At 45.4% G+C, this 16879-nt stretch overlaps 1 protein-coding gene across 1 annotated transcript in view; it reads left to right on the top strand.

Annotated features, from left to right (window-relative positions):
- Positions 1-16879, top strand: part of rnf43 (ring finger protein 43) — a 102153-nt gene that overhangs the window by 83277 nt on the left and 1997 nt on the right. The window contains 6 exon segments of the mRNA XM_080748590.1: positions 11082-11156; positions 11366-11497; positions 13592-13693; positions 14926-15096; positions 15190-15292; positions 15384-16871. Coding sequence (XP_080604716.1) covers positions 11082-11156; positions 11366-11497; positions 13592-13693; positions 14926-15096; positions 15190-15292; positions 15384-16871 — 2071 coding nt within the window.

Raw genomic sequence — 16879 nt, 5'->3', positions numbered from 1 at the left:
TAATCCCATTCATGCGTTTATCGTGCGCTTGCCCAGGCCTTACGGCCTGGGCATAAATATAACGATTGCATTCACCACGGCTTCGTAACTCCCGCGGCGCTCCGCCGGCCACGCAGCCCTGGCCCGCTCTTCACGGGCACTTGCGCCTGCGGCGCTCGGGCGCGAAGAGCAGGACCAAGGTCCGCTGGCCTTCGCGCCGCTTGCAATGTCGTGGACAATAATTACAGTCGGACGTTGGACAACTGGGACGTTGGACAACTGGGACGTTGGACAACTGGGATTTTCCCATCATTTGGCTAATGTGGTGCATGGATGTTTTATAATATAATAATGTATATCTGAAAAGTAACTAGTAACTAAAGTTTTCAAATAATTGTAATGGAGTAAAAGTACAATATTTGACTCTGAGATGTAGTGGAGTAGAAGTAAAAGTATTGAAAATTGGAAATACCCAGTAAAGTACAAATACCTCAAAATTGTACTTAAGTACAGTACTTAAGTAGGCTACATTTACTTACAGTAGTTACTTTAGACCAGGGGTCTTCGACGTTTTCAGTCCAAGGACCCCCTAGTTGAGAGCGAGATGAAGCAGGGACCCCCACAACCTTTTCATAGATCCCATAGTAACGATGATAGTAGTTTCATCGTTTGACAGCACAATCATTAGTGTATTTTGGTTTCATGTTAATTTGTTTTCAGGTATTTAACCACTTGAACCGTCAATACTTAATAAACTTGACCTTTAAAGGTGGTTGCACACTGCTGCGTTTTTCGTTGCGAAATGCGTTTTTCAGGGCAAGGCGGGAGAGAGAGATAGAGAGAGCAAGGGACAGAGTGGTGCGCGAAACGGGCGGCAGTGTGCAAACGTGACTGACATGAAGTGAGCTTGATTTTTTTCCGAAATTCACTCCGATATTCGGCCCGAAAAACGCAGCAGTGTGCAACCACCTTCGCTCTGTACTCTTGAGGACCCCCTAGGGGTCCAGGGCCCCCTGTTGAAGACCCTTGCTTTAGACCACTGGTGTGTACACTTTTCACTGCGTGGCCTGATCCAGAACACTGTCATTACTTGCTTGTTGACTCCAGCCTCCATGCAGTGGCGTCAGTTCAGCTAAAGCTAGGGTATGGCAAAGATGGGAGTCCTCATGGAAAATAGGCATTACATTTTGGATAACACGGTTCTATTGTGAAAATAGCAGATCTACATGCTCACAACGCCTCGCAGCGCGAGGCGTTGTGAGCATGTAGATCGTCTATTTTCACAATGTCTGGAAAAAAAGACTTTTGTCAGGTTTTTTACACAGGTTTCTACGGTTTCTTGGGCTGGATATGGCAGCCTGGAATGTTTTTTCAAGTGCAGCATATTAGTAAACGTGCCACAATTAACAATAATGCATTGCACCTGTGCAGCTGACCTGTGGAACCTGGGAATATACATTTTGTCAAGATGGGGAGAATACAGTGTGGAGAATATAATTATAATACCTTGTTAAAGTGACCATTTTTGTTAAATTTTGCATTTGTGGTTATTTTACTGTAATTTAACAACATAATAACCAGCACAGATAGACAAAGAGACATTCATGGATTTATATTTAAAATGTACTTTTATTTTCCCCCCTGGACCCAGGGTATGGTAGCTGCATACCCCTGCCATACCTAATTGACGCCCCAGCCTCCATGTATCATGCGTTAGTGTGGAAGGGAAGGTCACATGGTGGCGTGCGTGGAATTGGGACTGGCCTCTTGGCTCCATCATCACTGCTGTCACCAGCAACCACATCAGGTTGATCTGCACCCCCACCCCGCCCCCACGCAGCCGGCCCGCTCTGCCAGGCCCTTTGATGTATCTAGGATGTGTGTAGCAAGTGATAGTGTATCAGATGACGCTGGCCTTTTCTCTGTCACCTTGTGCTTTGCATTTCAAATCTGTGTCAGAGACCGAGCAGCCACTGCCAGCGTAGGGAGGAGGAGAGACGGAGAGGGGAAGGTGTGTGTGTGTGTGTTTGTGTGTGTGTGTGTGTGTGTGTGTGTGTGTGCGTGTGCGTGTGCGTGTGTGTGCGTGCGCGAGTGCGTGCGTGCGTGCGTGTGGAAAAAGTACTCACATTTTCTACTTAAGTAAAAGTATCAATACTGCAGAAGTACTCTGTTACAAGTAGAAGTCCAGAATTCAAAATGTACTTGAGTGAAAGTACAAAAGTATTGGTATTACTTAAAGTACTTTTAGTACTTAAAGTACTAAAAGTAAAAGTACAAAATGTTTGAAAATATTTTCAAATAGACAAGGTATAAAGTAGGGCTAAAGTGGTTTATGTATGTTTTAACATATTATAATGTATATCTGCAAAGTAACTAGTAACTAAAGTTTTCAAATAAATGTAGTGAAGTAAAAGTACAACATTTGGATCCCAGATGTAGTGGAGTAGAAGTAAAAGTATTGGAATTTGGAAATACTCACGTAAAGTACAATTACCTCAAAACTGTACTTAAGTACAGTACTTAAGTGAAAGTACTTAGTTACTTTACACCACTGGTGTGGGTGTGTGTGTGTGTGTGTGTGTGTGTGCGCGCGCGTGCGTGCGTGCGTGTGTGCGTGCAATGCAATGTCCCCAACATGTGTGTTGTAGGCAGGTACCACCCAGCACTCAAGTCATGCTGGGTAAAGAGCTAAACGCCTTGTGTGTGTGTGTGTGTGTGTGTGTGTGTGTGTGTGTGTGTGTGTGTGTGTGTGTGTGTGTGTGTGTGTGTGTGTGTGTGTGTGTGTGTGTGTGTGTGTGTGTGTGTGTGTGTGTGTGTGTGTGTGTGTGTGTGTGTGTGTGTGTGTGTGTGTGTGTTTGGAGAAGACAGAGACAGCCAGAGGGGAAAAAGTAACCTAAAGAGAGAGAAAGTAGGACATTTAATTTTAAGCCCAGGGTTTTTTCCAAAGGTTGGAGCACAGAGTTCTGTAAATGACCTCTCCTACCTCCAGACAGGCACATCACATTCATAACTTTTTCCAGTGAGTGTCTCTTTAGCATGGGCTATGGCCACGTCCAGGTTCAGGAATATGTGTGTGTGTGTGTGTGTGTGTGTGTGTGTGGTGTGCGTGCGCAAGGGAGCGTGTATGTGTGTTAGGGATGGGACGATAAGCGATATTATCGTTTATCTTGATAAAAAACACTCAAGATAATCGTATCGTGGAGATTTAATTTATCGTGACATCGTCCTCCGTCATGCACTGGGATCAATTCACCCATTATTTGCCGAGCTGCATATCCGGTACCACTTAAACCCTCTATAATTATTGGTAAAAGGTACTTATAATACCTACTTGATGCAGTCTTTTTCTCACTCTATCAAATATCTTAGCCAAAAAATAGCCGATCTACAAGCTCACAATGCGTCGCGGTGTGAGCTTGTAGATCTGCAATTTTTTGGCAAATATTCCTCCCCAGGATAATAGATTTTGATTATCGCGATAATATTGTAAATCACGATTTCTTTTGTCACAGTGATCGTGATATGAAATTGTCATATCGTCCCATCCCTAGTGCGTGCGTGCGTGCGTGCGTGCGTGCGTGTGTGTGTGTGTGTGACTGTGTGTGTGTGTGTGTGTGCCAGGATGAATGGGAGGAGGAGTGTATGATTCAGACCCACCCCTCCAGGCTCAGTACTTTCCTGAGAGTCTGCTTACCTGCCCTGACATGCCAGCCGGGCCCCTCCTGGCCCCCCCGCTCCCCCCCGCCGCCCCACATCAAAGCACCCCTGTGAGTAATGGATACCCACTGGAGGCCACACCCTGCCTCGCTCCAACCAACTCAAACTGCTGCTGAGCCAGTGTCAGGCACCCGGCAATCAAATGTGTGCGTGCGTGCGCGCGACCACGCGCACATGCACGTGTACAGCACAACACATTTTCATTAACTGATTATGGAAGCTGTTGCTGATTGGCTGTATTCAGTATTAAGTCAGTGGTTCTCAACCTGTGGGTCCCCCAGCGGGGGGGGGGGGTCCCCAAATTATTTTGGGGGGTCCCCAGATGATGAATTTATTGTGAAACATTGTTTTCTCACTCAACAGTAAACGGACCGACATAAGAAGGTATCTGAATGTATTTTAATACCTCTAAAATGACAAATTAAACATTGGCCAAAATGTCAAATATTAGAGGCTGAAATTGTGAAAATAGCAGAATAGAACCCTGTTATACAAAATGTAATGCCTCAACTCTTGTATAGATGTGATTATTTTGGGGTGGGTCACAGCCTGAAAAGGTTGAAAACCACTGTATTAAGTGATGGCAGGAAAGCAGGCCTCAAAGTCGCCAGCAGGGGTCGCTTGCCCCGCCGTTGCTCTCATGACAAATCATTCTCACATGTTGTTCGCGGAGGACCACACAGCAGGGATGCACAGTATATGAGAACTGAGAACATTTTGCCCAGTTAACCAGGGTGTCCCCAACCGCCACCTGCACCTGTTTCCAATGCCACTCCTGCAGGGCCGGCCTGCTTCTCATTTAGCCGTGTGGTGTTTCCCAGTGCTTCAGTAATGGTTCCAGTGTGCCGGCCCAACAAGAGAAATGACAGAGCAGTGGATCGCCCTCAGACTTGTAGGCCGAGAGCTCTGCACTCTGTCATTAGACATTTTAATGCTCTCAGCACCACCGCTTGCTCTCTCTCTCTCTCTCTGTGTCTCTCTCTCTCTCTCTCTCTTTCTCTCTCTCTCTGTCTCTCTGTCTCTGTCTCTGTCTTTCTCTGTCTTTCCCTCTCTCTCTGTCTCTGTCTCTGTGTCTCTCTCTCTCTTTCTCCTTCTATCTCTTTCTGTCTGTCTCTTTTTGTCACTCTCTCTGTCTCTCCTTCTCCCCTCTCTCATTCTCTCTCTGTCTCTCTTTCTCCCTCTCTCTGTCTCCCTCTCCCTCTCCCTCTACCTCTCCCTCTCCCTCTCCCTCTCCCTCTCCCTCTCTCTCACGCACACACACACATAGACACAAAACACTTTCACTCTATTTTCCTTCACATTTCTATTGACCTTTCCAGTTCCATGCACAGTGAAAAAACGGGTTCGGCGCTCTGCGCCGACGGTATTGTTCTCTTAAAATCGGTCAAACCCATAAAACGTTCCGTAAGAGATCCTATGTCGGCCCGTGCTCTGAAGATAGTCCTGTAATCATAGATTGCAGGAGTGTGTGTGTATGTGTGTGTGTGTGTGTGTGTGTGTGTGTGTGTGTGTGTTTGTGTGTGTGTGTGTGTACTTTGCATGCCTTATTTTTGCCCTCTCCTCTTTCTTTTTGTAACACTGGAACATGGCTGCAGATGAAGAGAAGTTCACCACAGCATTGCTCTGCCCTGTGCACCACATAAAACCAATGACAAACTGTGACATGTTAACGGGCAAAGTCATCTTGTCAGGCGATGGAAAACCATGGCTGGCTGCTGTGTGAAATAAAGACATGAGAGTAGAGGACTTTTTCTGCTTCTGCTCCGTTCAAGAACACTGAGTGATGCCAACCCCCGGCTCCGAGACCACAGTTAGCCAAGGACATACGCTAAACAAACGGCACAGACTGGACTCGTCCCATGCCAGGCCACCCTGACCCAACACACATCCGGATGAGATGAGAATAAGACATTGCGATACTGTAGTGCCAGGTGACTAGACTGTACAAGGCATGTGTACACCTGATAGTGAATGCGTATGTGTGTGTGTGTGTGTGTGTGTGTGTGTGTGTGTGTGTGTGTGTGTGTGTGTGTGTGTGTGTGTGTGTGTGTGTGTGTGTGTGTGTGTGTGTGTGTGTGTGTGTGTGTGTGTGTGTGTGTGTGTGTGTGTGTGTGTGTGTGTGTGTGTGTGTGTGTGTGACGGAGAGATTGGGAGTGGTCACACTGCTCTTATAGGTATGTTTCTGTCTAATATTTGCAACTGCTGGGATTTGCAGAGGGCCAGGGGAGACATGAACTTGCTCATCCTGTTGCTAGGCGCTATCAGCGGCGACGTAAGGGAGAATCTGCAGGAGTGATCCCAGTCTGTGACACGGAAACACAGAAAAGGTCATCCACGTGATACGGCCATGCACGATGCCTGGCCTGACAGTAGTAAAAGTACTGTGTGTGTATATATATATATATATATATATATATATATATATATATATATATATATATATATATATATATATATATATATATATATATATATATATATACACACACACACACACACACACACACACACACACACACACACAATGCGCGCTAACTGTTTGGCAAGCTTTTTTGATGATGTCTTTTACTGAGCCGCAACCGCTTCTGATGTCATCAGTGGAGGTGTATTGTTTTACCCCCCCACCAACCGGGGGCAGCCTCACCAACCACCACCACCATCAAAAAGAGAAGAGGCCAGCAGCTATCTGATCTAGTGTGTCACGCTGCATCTCATGAGGATGGATGATTGCTAAACCGCAGTGATGTCTATTACAGTTACAACCATAACAAAGCTGGAATGTCGAAACATTCACTCTGGCACTCCTTTTAATTGTCTTGTTAGAGTCAGACGTGACTCTTTCATGGGACCATTAAAAGTTAAATATATCTCCCGTTAATCATGCAATGGGCTCTTTCTGTCTCTGCTTCCGGGAGAGTGGCCTCATGGAGGCTTTTGGGTTCGGGCCAAAGTGGGCAACCACGTTTGCGGTGCTACTGCACTGCTTCTAATGCTAAGATGACATAATAGGACCCGGACAGTTATTTCAGAAATACATTATGATATATTCTAGAAATGGCTGCTGTGGTCCTTCAGTCTCGAATTCTGTGGTGAGGGCTATTTAAAAGTCTTTTACAGTTTCAAAACACATGCATGTGTACAGTGTGTGTGTGTGTGTGTGTGTGTGTGTGTGTGTGTGTGTGTGTGTGTGTGTGTGTGTGTGTGTGTGTGTGTGTGTGTGTGTGTGTGTGTGTGTGTGTGTGTGTGTGTGTGTGTGTGTGTGTGTGTGTGTGTGTGTGTGTGTGTGTGCGCGCACGTGTGTGTGTGTGCGTGTGTTTCATTGTACCACAAGCGTAGTCTTCCCTGCATTTATTACCACGATTAGAGGACATATTGGCTTCATGCTGGCTTGGGAACTTTTGAACCCCAGGTAAAAGCATATTACCACATGTCACTGATCCAGCTTTTCTCTCTTATACGACCGCACCCCATTTAGTCCCATGTGTGTGCTACAATTACTGTTCTGACAGAGAGTAAGGCTGTTGCACCAGAGCTGGATGCAAGATCAAAGTGGATATGTTATTTTTTTTATTTACTTTTTTTTTTACTGTCAACTCTGTCTCACTATCAAAATGTTACCCTTTGAAATACCACCAGTGGATCATCTGTAGGGTGTTCCTAGATACTACGCATTCACACCTAGGCCATGCACCTTCAGACAAACACTGTACTGTACAGATTTGTACACCTACTCGTGCACAGCATGCAGTGCTCTTCTCACCCCTCAGTATTTCCATAATGCAGTTGGAGGAAATAAAACAATGGTTGAAGTCTCGTGGTTCTTGTATAAAAAGAAAAAGTCACACATTGACCTTCTCCGGTCTGAAGTGTTAAGTTATCCGAGTTCAATGATGCCATTCCGCCAAGGAGGTTTCTCATTAACTTGTGATTAATGGGTCAACTAACTATGTGATGTCTTTCTTGCAAGTTCGTATGTAAAACATGTACACTGTAAATTCCTTGAGTTCATTTAATTCTTAGAGTGTACTAATGTACCTGTACATGTGGTTCCATTTGTATACTATCAGAGGTATAAAGGGGTAGGGGTCCATTATGTTACATTTGTACCATCTCAGAATTAAACTAAACCTCTGGGTTTTATTTATGCTTTTGCTCCTCTCTGCCACGGGCTACAGTAGGCTGGGAGCCACTCTTTGGCGTGTTGTCTTTGACCCGGGCGATCAGTTGTTTAAACTTGCGGCTTCTTTTTTACTGAAGAGCATTGGCAGTGAAGTCAACCCAGTGAGCGCATGTGATGAGATGTGGATGAAAGAGGTGCTATTTGTTCTCTCTCTGCCTTTCGGTGATGCTCAACATCTCTTTGCTTTTGTAGAGCATGCCCCTACAGCACCGTAGAGGAGCCAATGCGAGCACTGACACTTTGACAAGACAGGCCTGATAGGTTGTTGTCCTCAGACTGACACTGGTCGGAGTTAGTCAATAGTCATTAGTTCAGGGTCATGTTCCCCACCAACTGCTGTTAACGTTTTCTGTTTATTAGATGGCAAAAAAATAGATAACTAATGTGTGGCCCATCTCTTCTGCCTGATTGATTGATTGATTGATTGAAGAATTTATTAGAAGTTTGCAATAGAAAAAAGTACAGTTTCATGACAGTACAAATCACTGGTACAAGGTCAACTAAAAGGAGATCCTAGAAAGCCGAGGCTTATTTCCACAGGAACCACACTTTAAGTATCTCATATAACATTGAAAGACAGACGGATAGAACATAGTACTTTATCTAGGATAATATCAGTTTCAAAAGCATAACATCAAATACAAAAGGCAGAATACAAAGAAAAAGGGGGGGGGGGAGCATGGGGGCTTAGTCTATTTACAAGTCACGGGTAGCTGCTGTCTGAAGGTGACTTTTCATACCAATTTTGAAGGAGGCTAGGGATTTGCTCTCCTTTAGGGCTTGTGGAAGGGCGTTCCACATGTTGATGGTATAGCAGGAGAACGAGTTAGCGCCTTGTTTAGTGTTAAATCTACGCTGATGATGATTAGTGGAGCTGCCTCTGGTGTTATGATCGTGAACATCCTTGACCTTTAAGAAGTAGTTTGTCAGGTACATGGGAATCTTGGAGGTGTAGTGTATCTTGTACACCAGGCCCATTGCAAGATGCTGTACTCTGTCAGCTACTTTGAGCCACCCCACGCTTTCGTGGTGATGCTCGGTAAGGTGGGTCAGAGGAGGGAGACCAAGCACAACCCTAATTAGTTTGTTTTGGGCTGTTTGGAGCTTTAGCTTTAAGGCAGCTGGGGCGTCGCGATACCAGACAAGGACTCCGTAATCAATGAGGGGCCCAATAAGAGCACCTCCTAGTGTCTTTCGGGATTTAATATTGATCAGTGGGGCAACTCTTTGCAAGAAGCGAATTCGTTGATTGACTTTATTGATTACCTTGGTGGTCATTTTTTCACTGGATAGGTTAGCCTCCAGGATGCAACCCAGGTAGCAGATGTGGTTTTTTCTTTCTATCACAGTGTCACCTACTTTAATTGTGAAGTTCTCAACTAGGCTAAGTTTCTGACTAGATCCAAAGAGGATACATTCAGTTTTGCCTAGGTGAATTGAGAGTCTGTTGTCATTGAGCCAGGTGCAGATCTTGTTAAGTTCACAGTTAAGGGCCTTTTCAACCTGCAAAATGTCTCTGCCTGAGACTAGGAGAGCCGAGTCATCCGCGAACAGAAACAGATTGCAGTCACAAGCAGATGACATGTCGTTTACGTATATTAAGAACAACAGTGGTCCTAGTATACTCCCTTGAGGTACTCCACAGTTTACTGGGAGGGGGGGGGACAGGGTTCCGTTGACTTCCACCATCTGTTCCCTCCCCACCAAGTAAGAGTGCATCCATCTCACTGCTGTGCTATCAAGACCAATAGCTTTGAGTTTTTCGATCAGAATAGAATGATCGACGGTGTCAAATGCCTTCTGGAGGTCCAGCATGACCATGCCACAATATTTGCCATCGTGAATTTCACGTTTGATGTAATCATTCAAATAGATGAGGCATGTATCTGTGGAATGGGACTCTCTGAAGCCAGACTGGAACTCGTAGATCAGTTTATTCTCTTCAAGATATCTAGCCACCTGTTCATAGACAATTTTTTCCATTACCTTAGAGATGGAACTAAGGATTGAGATTGGCCTGTAGTTGCCAGGGTCAAGTTTACTGCCTTTTTTGTGCAGGGGGGTTACCTTGGCTAATTTGAAGTCCTGGGGGACATAACCCTGCTTGATAGATAGATTAATAATATGGGTAATGATTGGGGCAATGGTGGCAGCTGAGTCTATGAGAAATTTGGGGGCAATTTTATCATGGCCAGCGGCCTTGAATTGAGGTAGGGTGCGCAGTTTTTTAGACACTTCATCAGTTGACACCGTGGCAAGTTTAAAGTTGTCTTTGCATACCCCAAGGTTCCTGTAGAATTTCAAGATGTGCCTAACACCAAACAGCCCAGATGGAGCGGGCAGTTTATTGACCAGATTTTTGGCCATGGAGGTGAAGTAGATGTTGAGATTTTTGGCTACATCAAGACTATCCGTGAGGAGGGTTATGGGAGTTTGGATGGATATGTTGCTGGCTATGGATCTGAGTTTAGCACCACAGCCTAGCTGGGTTTTAAATAGCTTCCATAGGTCTCGTGGTTTGTGGATGTTTTCCTCAACTTTCTCATCAAAGTAGTTTTTTTTGGCAGAAAGGATTAAGGAGGTCCCCTTGATGTCTTTGTTATTGTTAATTTTTACACATTTCATTTTCATAAAATTGAATATTTTACTTTGGCGAGGCAGAATATATGAAATAACAGGGTATTTGGAAAAGTGTTGTAAATTTGGTTTGAACCCACATCAATGTTGATTCACATCAACCCAGTGAAGATGCCCTACTTTGTTTCTTCCCTTCCTGTCCATCGTGCAATCCTTCTCTCTTCTTCACACCGTCCACTCTCTTGCTTTTTAGATGCACTGCCCAACACAGATAGAGCAGCAGGTTTGCACCAGGGCCTGTGGATGTCCACTAAATATGCTCTCTAGTCAATGCCTGTTTTCTAGAGTCAAGTTGGACTGTGCAGACAGAGCTGTACTTTGGCCCTGCAGTGAGGTCATGAGATTGTGGCATGACTGCCACCTAGTGATGGCACCACAAAGTGAGTTGAAAGGCATGACGTGTTCCTTAACATCCCCCCCAGGTGTCCGTGAACTTTCCCCTAACTAACTGACTTCTGAAGGATGTTTGCTCCTCACATCCGCCAGATCCATGGATTTGAATGACGGACTTCTGCGTGGTTGAAGTGTGAGAATTTTGACATTCTTCCTCTAATGTGTTTTCTTTCAGGCTCGCCTGTTTATAGAGAGAGGAGCTCAGGCTGTCATCTTTGATGTCACTGATGATGCCAATGCTGCTATTGAGGTGACTATTATAGCACCACCACATATGAAAATAGTAATACAGGAATTACTGAATATAATATTTTTTCTGACGTTCTCTTCTTTTCCTCTGCTTTGTCCCATGTTGATCATGTCATAATTTCAATTTCTTCAACACACACACACACACACACACACACACACACACACACACACACACACACACACACACACACACACACACACACACAGCTGCGTGAAACGGACTCCCTGCCCCACCCGGTGGTACTGGTGGAGGCTGAGGATGCTTTGGAGTTGATGGGTCTGGTGAACAAGAACGAGGAAGCGAGAGTCCGCATTGAGATCCTGATGGAGCCTAAATGGGTAAGGCTGAATTACGAAACACTGTTACGGTCAAAGCAGGGCATACAGTGCGTTGGCACCACCAGGGTAACATGTCTATTTTGGAGGGGTCTCTGTGCCACCTTGGAGAAAATAAAGGGTTGGATGTCCTAAACTAGCTGAAGTCCTGGGCCCATGCAGTGGATGCCGAAAGCCTTCTGAAAACGTATTCTTTGAACTGTGGATTCATTGTAAAGTTGAATCTAGGTTTGCATTTCAGAATAGAGGAGCTACTGGCTTTAAGATAACAGAACGGCTTATGAACTCCAAATGTAACGCCATTTGCATCATATTTGATAACTTCGGTTCTGAGCCCAGCTAGGTCAATCAACATGATAAATACTTTACTGAAGACAAAAAAGTATATATATATAAAAAGAAATCTGCCCCCTGGTGGAATACCTGTGCTCAGCACGCCTTTTGAGGGCTTTAAATTGAATGATCCAAGATGTCTGCTTGCCACTAAGTAGTGCCCTGCATGTTGTTTTGAAGGGACATCATTTTTAATTTTGGAAAAGTGATGGTGCAATTAACATTTCTATTATTACTAATATTTCAAAATGAGCCTTACCATGTGCGAAACAACTTCTAATTACTTAATAGTTCGTATTTTATAGTGAAATCGTATCAGGGATGATCCGCTGTATTATACTTATACAGTGGTCTATGAGTAATGTAGCTGTAAATCCCACAGTTGTCATTATTATATTTTTCCTACCGCAATGCAGAATACATTGTTTTAATTATTTAATCAAACTAATTAAAGATATTTATTTAGAGTCGGAATTGAGAAATGTACATGCATTTGTTATTAGCCTATATGAAACCCATGATATTATCAGCTGGATGTTGTAGTGGCTAAGTGATCCACCAATGCCTGAACAAGGACAGAAATTATATTGTTGCATGCCACAAAGCAAACTGTAAAAAGGTGAACCAAACGTTATGAAAAAAGTATGATTTTGTTATGATCAATAAATTGGCAATGCCTGAGGGGGAAAAAAAGAATATGCCAAAATCGTCAAAAGGCCTAATAAGCATCCCAAATGCAAAGAATTTGAATTTTCTGTCTATTATTTCTTGGGCTTTACAGGTTAACGTCAGCCACCTTTCTTTTTATTGACCATACACTGACTCTGTATGGTCAACACACTGTCTAACTGCTGTGACCTTGTTGACCCATACAGAGAGTGTGTTTCGTGTGGTCCATAACCCTTTGGGTCCCTTGGTATTAACACTATAGGGGCCTCCAAAACCTGCTTTGCTTTGCTGGTTCACATTGTAAACAATTGCATAAATGAGAGAGAGAACTCATACAGGATACAGGATAAACAAGTGAAATTGGAATTTATTACACAAAGAAATTATCAGACAAAATTGGAACTGGAACACTATAAATTTTAATCTGATGAATGGGTACTCTCTCTGGAGAGAGCTGGAGAGACCCCTGTTTCTGAACAAACACTCTATAGCAATGATTACTATCAGAATATAGATAAAAAAGGGTTTTGATTTAACAAAACATCAATTATGACAAGAATATTCTCCTGTCCTGCTTACAACATATTTTCCCAAGAGGAAAGAAACAGTGAATATATCATTTTAAGATTGTTACTGATAATCATGATCAACTAATCTTAAATTAAACACAAATCTTGAAAACATTTTAAAACGCCTATGGTCCCAAAATGACCCAAAAAGTCTCAATTGTGTACTTTACTAATAGTACCTTTGTTTTCTTTTTCTTTTCTTTTTTTTGCACGCACGCACGCACGCACGCACGCACGCACACACGCACGCACGCACGCACGCACACACACACACACACACACACACACACACACACACACACATACACATACACATACATACACACACACACACACACACACACACACACACACACCACCATTACCCAGACACTGTTTCATTTACCCATAGGCAAAGTTATTGCTCTGAGTTGTGGTTTGGTGCTTTCACTCTTATCTTCCTATTTCTTATCATCTTGTGGTATTGTGTTATGTGTACGCAATGAAATAATCACCATATTTGCTTCTTATCTTTCTCCCTCTCCAGCCCCATTATGATGTGGGTATTGTGCTCACCATAGTCCTGGCCATCGTGACCATTGTTCTGATCTTTGCTTTCCGCTACAAGTGCAAGTCCAACCGAACCTGGGTGAGTGCAGAACACAGAAGTGAGCGCAAGAGCGCGAGCGTTCAAATCCATTGCGTTGAGAAATCTGGACACGTACTGTAGGCACGTTCTTACTGGAAATTATAAATGTGATGCAGGGCAGTGAAAAAAAAGAAAAAACTAAGAACCTTGAACATCAGAAAACCTGCCTCAGAAGATGGGGGCCGAAACTACAACACGTTTTAAAGCAGGGGTCTTCAACAGGGGGTGCGGGACCCCTTGGGGGTCCTCAGAGATTCAGAGTTACTACAGGGTGTCCTCCAAATCTTTGTGTGATTTTCCCCCCTTTTTTATATTAACCCTAGTATCCATATTCTGAGAACTTTAGCCAAAAATAGGAGATCTACAAGCTCACAACGTCTCACGCTGCGAGGCGTTGTGAGGTTGTAGATCGGCTATTTTTGGCAAAGAGCTTTGGAGGTGGAAAAGAGCAGACTAAGTACAGTGAAAAGTCAAGTTTATTAATTATTGACGGTTCAAGTGGTTAAATATCTGAAAACCCACATTAACATGAATCCAAAATATACTGATGATCGTGCTGTCAAACAATTAAACTATATGGAATCTATGAAAAGGTTGTGGGGGTCCCTGCTTCATCTCTCTCTCAGCTAAGGGGTCCTTGGCCTGAAAACGTTGAAGACCCTTGTTTTAAAGCATTTGGAGCGCTCTGCTACCCCATACTGAAAAAGTTGGCATTGAGCAACGAGTTTGATTCTGTACTGCATTTACAGTACATTCTAAGGATGGGTCTGAAAATAGTCTTTTTGGCAACTGCTCTGCCACGTCATTCAACCTAAACACTCAAAAAGGAATGCTGCAGCCCGACTACATTTTGTAAACTCAAGTTTGTAAGCTACAAGTTGTCATAAACTGTATTCATTAACTATAAAATACATAAATAAATACGTTCCCAGTACATTTCCGATGGCTGCGTAATTTTGGTGCGAGGGTCGGGAGCAAAGCAGACACCTGCAAATAAAAATAGTGTTATATATCAGTGAAGGATTGTATTAAAAATAACTTTTGTTTAATTGAAAAAGTCTTTATAAGCTGAACTGTTTTGTTTTGTATTTGTATTCCAATCAGTGTCTCATTGAAATGGAAGTATTGGAGCCTGATTTAATTCCTGCGTAAGAGTTGTTGTTAGTTAGTTTTTTTTTTTTTTGCTGTCTAGAAGACATCTCTTATTCTGTCTTGTCTTCGTCTGCATTCAGGACTCAGTCCATCAGCAGACAATGCGAGCCATCAGTCGCCTCGAGACCAAAACCTACAGTTCCCAAGGCTGTTCAGGCTCACAGCACCACCGTGGGGCCTGGGGGTCTGCCAGCAGCTCAAACTCTAGCCCTGTCTGTGCTATCTGTCTGGAGGAGTTCCAGGATGGACAGGTAGGAAGAGATGTGAGAGCTACATGCAGAATGGTCTTCTGAGCAGGCTTTAAGTCATATTTTTAACAAATGTGTCCCCTCCCTCCTTACCAGGATCTGAGGATCATCTCTTGTGCTCATGAGTTCCATAAGGACTGTGTAGACCCCTGGCTGCTGCAGCATCGCACCTGCCCCCTCTGCATGCACAACATCATGGGTAAAACATCAAATAAACTGTTCTTTTCTTCTTCTTCTTTTATTAGTACGTATTGCATTGTGTTGACTTACTGTAATGCTGTGCTCCACAGGGACAGAACGCCTACCCCAGAGAAGCAGACTCCAGCAGACACCAGAGCACAGCCAGGGCTTCCTGCATCCCCAGCCGTATTCTGGCCCACACAACCATCCCTTCCCCCAGCATGCCGTCCCCTTCTCCATGAGGCCCCACTACCCTCGTGGACCATCTGGACCCTACCCCTCTCTGGGCCACTACAGTGGCTCTTCTCCCATGGACACGCAAACTTTGCGTTTTCTTTCCAGCAGGTCCCTCGGGCTTGGCTGCGGCTACCACCTCCCTGCAGAGGGCCCTGGGAGGCCCCATAGGATAGGTAGCAGCTGCAGGAATTCCACCCATCATTATACACCTCGCCGCCCCTGCCACTCTTATCGTTCATCTTGCCCGGCCCAGCGCAGCGCTTCCAGCTCAAGGCTGCACCATGCGGCCTCTTCCACTCCTCAGACCCGTGGGCCAACAGCCCACAGCCGGCAGGACGAAGGCAGCTGTTCTGGTGGCAGCTACCGAACGGAGCGCAGCGGCTACCTGGCCGACGGCCCTGCCAGTGACTCCAGCTCGGGGCCGTGCCACGGTTCGTCCAGCGACTCAGTGCTGAACTGCACTGATGTGTCTCTGCAGGGTGTCTATGGCAGCTGGTCCACCTTCCGTAGTTCTCTGAGTAGTGACTACGATCCGTTTGTGTATTACGGGCCAGGCTCTGGCCACGTCCCTCGCAAAAACAGTCTGGAGGTGGGGGCCCAGGCCCGCCCGAGGTCTCTGGATTCTGTGGTGAACAAAGCAGGCTGCCCTGAAGAGCAGCCGCAGACTGTGTTTAGCCATGTCCATTACCACCGCCACAGACACCACCACTATGAGGAGGGGGAGCCTGGCCAAGGCCCCGGAAGGGGCTCAGATGAGGAGCAAGGGGCCACTGCCCCGGCTCCGGACAAAGACTCACCCTTATGCCCTCTTAAGCACAGCCCCTGCCACTGCCCCAAGGCAGAGCCCACAGACAGGCCCGGCCCTGCAACAGAGGGCCAAGACCATGAGCCCAGCGGTCCCCCAGGACCTCCGGTCCTGGTATCCCCAGTCCCCTTACAGCTCCAGCCCCCCTGCTGCCACCAAGGCCATGGACACCCCCACAGGAGGAGTGGACGGTTGGGCCCTTGTATGCTCGACGGCCCTTCAGTTCGTTTCCACCAGAGCCTGGACCTGCAGGAGGACTGCAGCATCCACATCCACTACGGCCAGGGCCCCAGCTACTGCTGCCCGCCTCCTGACTTGCCCCCCGCCCTGTTACCCGTGCCCCTCATTCTGGACTCTGGGGGCATGGAGGACTGGCCCTGTTGCGGGGGCGCGCACGTGGTGTGGAAAAAGCGGGTGCAGCAGGCCCATTCGGAGCCACAGCTCCTGGGGCCGGGAGGTTCCATGGACAGGCCTCCCTGTAGGTTTCACCACAGCCCTGTTGCCGACCGCAACACAGACATTTGTTTATACTGCGAAACATTACACCATAATCAGGGTGAGTGA

The sequence above is a fragment of the Nannobrachium achirus genome, assembly GCF_963921795.1.
Source record: "Nannobrachium achirus genome assembly, chromosome: 19".
In the NCBI taxonomy this organism is placed as follows: Eukaryota; Metazoa; Chordata; class Actinopteri; order Myctophiformes; family Myctophidae; genus Nannobrachium; species Nannobrachium achirus.
Note: the sequence above shows the minus strand (reverse complement) of the source record. Positions and strands in the feature narration are given on the sequence as shown.